Consider the following 6,015-nt stretch of genomic DNA (forward strand, 5'->3'; position numbering starts at 1 on the left):
AATAACTGAAGACTGAACACATTCATACGATGTTGGTATTTTATTTTAATTTTAAAGTTCGGTTGTTAGATTGTATATTTTTTTAATCCCTATTTCAGATCATTAATTTGTTACAAATTCAAAAGAACACAATTATTATTTCCTTCTAGTACTTCCTTGATACTCCCCCTCCCAATGTAGCCTCGACCAATTAGAAAACAATGTCTGACTTCTCAATAGTGACTGACTAAAGGTGTTCTTTGTCATGCTCCTTCCATCTAGAACTGATGGAATGTTCAGCAGGTATAAATGCAGTTCTTAGAGGAATCAGTAGACTAGAAGGACCTGGCAGAGACAGAGAGACAAGAAGCTTTCACAGGTTTTCACACATCTCAAGATAGCACTGTGGGTAACTACACAACTAACTAAATAGAAAATGTGCACTTGTTTTTAATGCATAATACTGGTGTGGGAAATGTTATGAAGTTAATACTCAGTATCTCTTGGTACTTGGGCACAAACATTTTGGCCCTTTTGCCTCTAAATTTAAATTCAATGATCTGACATTATTTTAATGTGACAGTAGCTTAGCACTGCAAGAGTGATTGTAGTAAACAAGAGTAGGTTCAACTTTATAGAGCCGTTTACATTTGACATTCAAGAATGGTTTGCTGTTTGTTACATCACAATTTAAAAGGTTATTTTCTTATCCCTCCTAGGAAACACTGACCTGACAGGTAAAATTACTTATTTGTTTTGACAAACTACTATGAAAAACATTATTAACTACATTATTTCAAGTTTTACAATTTAAAGTGAAACGGAATGAGAGTGAAATTGACTGAAATTAAAGGTCTTAAGTGTTGATGCCTCACTTTTGCAGAATGTTCTTAATCCTGGTTGTCACAATGTTCTTGGCTGGCTGCTTGGCTTTGCGTGAGTTATAAAAATACAATTCTGAATTATAATGATAAAATAATAGCTTTTGTGCTTTTACCAATTTGTCTTTTTCAGTTAGACTTAGGAGTTCTTCTTTGAGACATAAACTTATGGATGAAATCATTGCAGAATGTACTTTAGATAATTCATCTGCACTTTATTCATAATGTAAATATCTTTCAGAAATGTGTTGGTAAAAATAAAATGATGTATATATAAAGATGTATTATTAATATAGTAAATATAGTAAACATATTGGCCATGTTATTTTAGCCATCAAAGACCCGTACTCGTATTCCTCTGCGGTGGGTCAGGGAGTTGGCACCCCATTTGCTTCCTACGGTGAGGGGCGCATTACGGGAGTCAGAGTGTGGGAGACCAACAACAACTACTACTACTACTACTACTACAACTACAACAGCAACAACTACATCAGCGGGTGAGCAGACTCTGACCCATGAACAGACACCACTGACTCAGTCCAACTACACTACCAAACAGACACCACTGACTCAGTCCAACTAAACTACCCAACAAACACCACTGACTCAGTCCAACTACACTACCCAACAAACACCACTGACTCAGTCCAACTACACTACCCAACAAACACGACTGACTCAGTCCAACTACACTACCCAACAAACACCACTGACTCAGTCCAACTACACTACCCAACAAACACCACTGACTCAGTCCAACTACACTACACAACAAACACGACTGACTCAGTCCAACTACACTACCCAACAAACACCACTGACTCAGTCCAACTACACTACCCAACAAACACCACTGACTCAGTCCAACTACACTACCCAACAAACACCACTGACTCAGTCCAACTACACTACCCAACAAACACGACTGACTCAGTCCAACTACACTACCCAACAAACACCACTGACTCAGTCCAACTACACTACCCAACAAACTTTCTTTCTTTCTTTCTTCCTTTCTTTCTTTGTTGTGTTTATTACATATTCAGTTTATGACCAAACAATATTGTTATCGTATCTAACCCAGAGTACAATGTAAAATGTAATTCCTTGATATTCTCTGACGCTACCTGCTGTCTCGGTCTGAATGTGCCTTATCAAAACACAACCAACGTGAAAAGCTTCCTCTGTTTTAGGTTCCAGCTGAGATATGGCAACACCTGGTCTCCTGTGTTCGGTAACGAAGGGAGTGTAAAGCAGGTGATGGAGCTGTTTAATGATGAGGCCATCGTCGAGGTGTCTGGGAAGTACAACCCAGCAGACTACATCTGCTACCTGGTGTTAACCACCAACATGGGGCGCACTCTGTCAGCCGGCATGCCCAACCAAATCTCCTTCAACTTCTACCCAACCAACATGGGCAATGAGCTGAGGATCCTCAGCGGTCGCTTCAACGGTGCTGGAATCACCTCCATCGGAGCCCACTGGGGATTGGTGGACATTGAAGGGGCTGGAAACAGTACTCTGGAAACAGCACTGGAAACAGTAACTCCTATTTATTAGGGGGAAAAATGCATTTTAGTCCAGGAGTAAACTTAATCTGGGTCCAGGAAACTGACCCTATATGTTGGACGGTTGCTTGACAGACGCTGACAGAACTGTTTTTATTTCACTATCTGTTTTTTATTTCACTGAATGAATTTGAATGTTTTGAGTACTTTGGAAGTACTTTTGAGGTGATTCCTCACTTGAAACAGTAATAAAATATTTCTTAACATATTCAAAATTCATTTAGTTCAAATTCTCATGAAGCATCCATAAGATAGGAATATTCAAACAGTCCTGTCAGCTTGGGTCACAGACCACATGCGTTGTTATCACATTTTATCACAATAAAGGAAAGAATCATATGGGATTTAAAGGATTAATTATATCTTTGATTAATGGAACAATCAAATATTATGGGGAGATAATAGTGTTTCAGGGAGTTTCACCTTCACTATTTTATACACGCTGCATTTGTTGTTTGTTGTTCCTTTTCTGCTACATCTGCTTATGGACATTTGAATAAAAAGCATATCTTTAATCATTATATTCCATTGTATTCCTTTTGATAAGCATATACATACAGTAGTGACCAGAAGCTACAATAAGCTTAACAAACCCTAGCTCAATGGTGTCAATAAGGAACTACATTTATAACAGCAACGCCTATCCAATAGTAATGAAGGGAAAAAATGGATAGTTACATATCGGGATATTATTTTCCACAATATATCATGTCGTATCGCATCAACAATATCAAACTATTATGTTTGTGTTAGTTGGCTGTCTCTGCACTAAAACTCTTATTTTCCTTCATAGACTGTTCTCCATTTTCATTTGAAATAGGAAGCACATATTTGGAGGAAATTTTACTTCCATTACTTTCTCATGATTTCTAGTCTCTCTGCCACAGACATATAGTGAGCAATGTTTGGAACATCGAATCACAATAAAATCACAGTATAGAACCACAATAAGTGTAGAATCATAATACATATCATATCAACACCATATAATTGTGACAATATGGGGCTGCATAGTGTTTTAGTTAAAGCTACAGTCTGAGATTTGGGAAGCTGTTCAATGTTCAGCTGTATACCAAAACAAGTGGTGGGGAGGGACACCACTTTGTTACGAATCACAGACTGTGTGGATGGTCTAGATTAGACAGTTTGATAGATGGGGTTTATACAGTATATGGATGGTCTAGATTAGACAGTTTGATAGATGGGGCTTATACAGTATATGGATGGTCTAGATTAGACAGTTTGATAGATGGGGTTTATACAGTATATGGATGGTCTAGATTAGACAGTTTGATAGATGGGGTTTATACAGTATATGGATGGTCTAGATTAGACAGTTTGATAGATGGGGTTTATACAGTATATGGATGGTCTAGATTAGACAGTTTGATAGATGGGGTTTATACAGTATATGGATGGTCTAGATTAGACAGTTTGATAGATGGGGCTTATACAGTATATGGATGGTCTAGATTAGACAGTTTGATAGATGGGGTTTATACAGTATATGGATGGTCTAGATTAGACAGTTTGATAGATGGGGTTTATACAGTATATGGATGGTCTAGATTAGACAGTTTGATAGATGTGGTTTATACAGTATATGGATGGTCTAGATTAGACAGTTTGATAGATGGGGTTTATACAGTATATGGATGGTCTAGATTAGACAGTTTGATAGATGGGGTTTATACAGTATATGGATGGTCTAGATTAGACAGTTTGATAGATGGGGTTTATACAGTATATGGATGGTCTAGATTAGACAGTTTGATAGATGGGGTTTATACAGCATATGGATGGTCTAGATTTGACAGTTTGATAGATGGGGCTTATACAGTATATGGATGGTCTAGATTAGACAGTTTGATAGATGGGGTTTATACAGTATATGGATGGTCTAGATTAGACAGTTTGATAGATGGGGCTTATACAGTATATGGATGGTCTAGATTAGACAGTTTGATAGATGGGGTTTATACAGTATATGGATGGTCTAGATTAGACAGTTTGATAGATGGGGCTTATACAGTATATGGATGGTCTAGATTAGACAGTTTGATAGATGGGGTTTATACAGTATATGGATGGTCTAGATTAGACAGTTTGATAGATGTGGTTTATACAGTATATGGATGGTCTAGATTAGACAGTTTGATAGATGGGGCTTATACAGGAAATGGATGGTCTAGATTAGACAGTTTGATAGATGTGGTTTATACAGCATATGGATGGTCTATATTAGACAGTTTGATAGATGGGGTTTATACAGTATATGGATGGTCTAGATTAGACAGTTTGATAGATGGGGTTTATACAGTATATGGATGGTCTAGATTAGACAGTTTGATAGATGGGGTTTATACAGTATATGGATGGTCTAGATTAGACAGTTTGATAGATGGGGTTTATACAGTATATGGATGGTCTAGATTAGACAGTTTGATAGATGGGGTTTATACAGTATATGGATGGTCTAGATTAGACAGTTTGATAGATGGGGTTTATACAGTATATGGATGGTCTAGATTAGACAGTTTGATAGATGGGGTTTATACAGTATATGGATGGTCTAGATTAGACAGTTTGATAGATGGGGTTTATACAGTATATGGATGGTCTAGATTAGACAGTTTGATAGATGGGGTTTATACAGTATATGGATGGTCTAGATTAGACAGTTTGATAGATGGGGTTTATACAGTATATGGATGGTCTATATTAGACAGTTTGATAGATGGGGTTTATACAGTATATGGATGGTCTAGATTAGACAGTTTGATAGATGGGGTTTATACAGTATATGGATGGTCTAGATTAGACAGTTTGATAGATGGGGTTTATACAGTATATGGATGGTCTAGATTAGACAGTTTGATAGATGGGGTTTATACAGTATATGGATGGTCTAGATTAGACAGTTTGATAGATGGGGTTTATACAGTATATGGATGGTCTAGATTAGACAGTTTGATAGATGGGGTTTATACAGTATATGGATGGTCTAGATTAGACAGTTTGATAGATGGGGTTTATACAGTATATGGATGGTCTAGATTAGACAGTTTGATAGATGGGGTTTATACAGTATATGGATGGTCTAGATTAGACAGTTTGATAGATGGGGTTTATACAGTATGTGGATGGTCTAGATTAGACAGTTTGATAGATGGGGTTTATACAGTATATGGATGGTTCAACAGTCAAAGCTGCTTAACTAGTTTTTGTTTTTGTTTTTGTCTTTGTTTTACAGAATAAGTCTGTGGTTCCTTGAAACATTGTCTTAGTCCCAGTAAATTCGAGCTAATTTGAGGAACAGACTTCGATTTAAATGGGGCAAAAATTATATGGATTTTTGCTATTTGCATTTAGTGTAATGTGGATGATACTGCAATGGGATGGTTGCAAATCTTAAAGAAATGATGTGTGATTTAAAAAATTATAGTTGTTAAACCATGAACAAGGCTACATTGTTCATGGTTTAGCTTATTATAGAGTCTAAAATGTTAGCTTGACTACTGCTTCCCTACTGTATATTCAGACCAGAATCACTAAATAATCTGAGTAAATGTATCCCCCTGTATTGG

The 6,015-nt window shown here is 36.8% G+C and overlaps 1 protein-coding gene across 3 annotated transcripts; it reads left to right on the forward strand.

Annotated features, from left to right (window-relative positions):
• Window positions 1-225: 225 nt before the first annotated feature.
• Window positions 226-2,949, forward strand: LOC116362889 (zymogen granule membrane protein 16-like). 3 transcript variants are annotated; one of them, XM_031816902.1, is made up of 5 exons: window positions 226-384; window positions 699-716; window positions 863-915; window positions 1,192-1,357; window positions 2,054-2,949. In XM_031816902.1, the coding sequence occupies exons 3-5, from the start codon at window positions 864-866 to the stop codon at window positions 2,418-2,420; spliced, it is 585 nt and encodes a 194-aa protein (XP_031672762.1). In that variant the 5' UTR covers window positions 226-384; window positions 699-716; window position 863; the 3' UTR covers window positions 2,421-2,949. The 3 variants fall into 3 exon arrangements, with proteins under 3 accessions (XP_031672762.1, XP_031672761.1, XP_031672763.1); XM_031816901.1 differs by having other exon boundaries at window positions 249-388; XM_031816903.1 differs by having other exon boundaries at window positions 250-384; window positions 699-915.
• Window positions 2,950-6,015: the final 3,066 nt, after the last annotated feature.

Source organism: Oncorhynchus kisutch, unplaced genomic scaffold, assembly GCF_002021735.2.
Source record: "Oncorhynchus kisutch isolate 150728-3 unplaced genomic scaffold, Okis_V2 scaffold892, whole genome shotgun sequence".
NCBI lineage: Eukaryota > Metazoa > Chordata > Actinopteri > Salmoniformes > Salmonidae > Oncorhynchus > Oncorhynchus kisutch.

What these genes read in the sequence shown, in the direction of transcription:
- LOC116362889 (XM_031816903.1), top strand. Translation starts at nt 846, where the DNA reads ATGCCTCACTTTTGCAGAATGTTCTTAATCCTGGTTGTCACAATGTTC. An exon ending in GGCTGGCTGCTTGGCTTTGC is followed by an intron (nt 916 to 1,191) that starts GTGAGTTATAAA and finishes ATGTTATTTTAG; the next exon opens with CCATCAAAGACCCGTACTCG. An exon ending in AGCAACAACTACATCAGCGG is followed by an intron (nt 1,358 to 2,053) that starts GTGAGCAGACTC and finishes CCTCTGTTTTAG; the next exon opens with GTTCCAGCTGAGATATGGCA.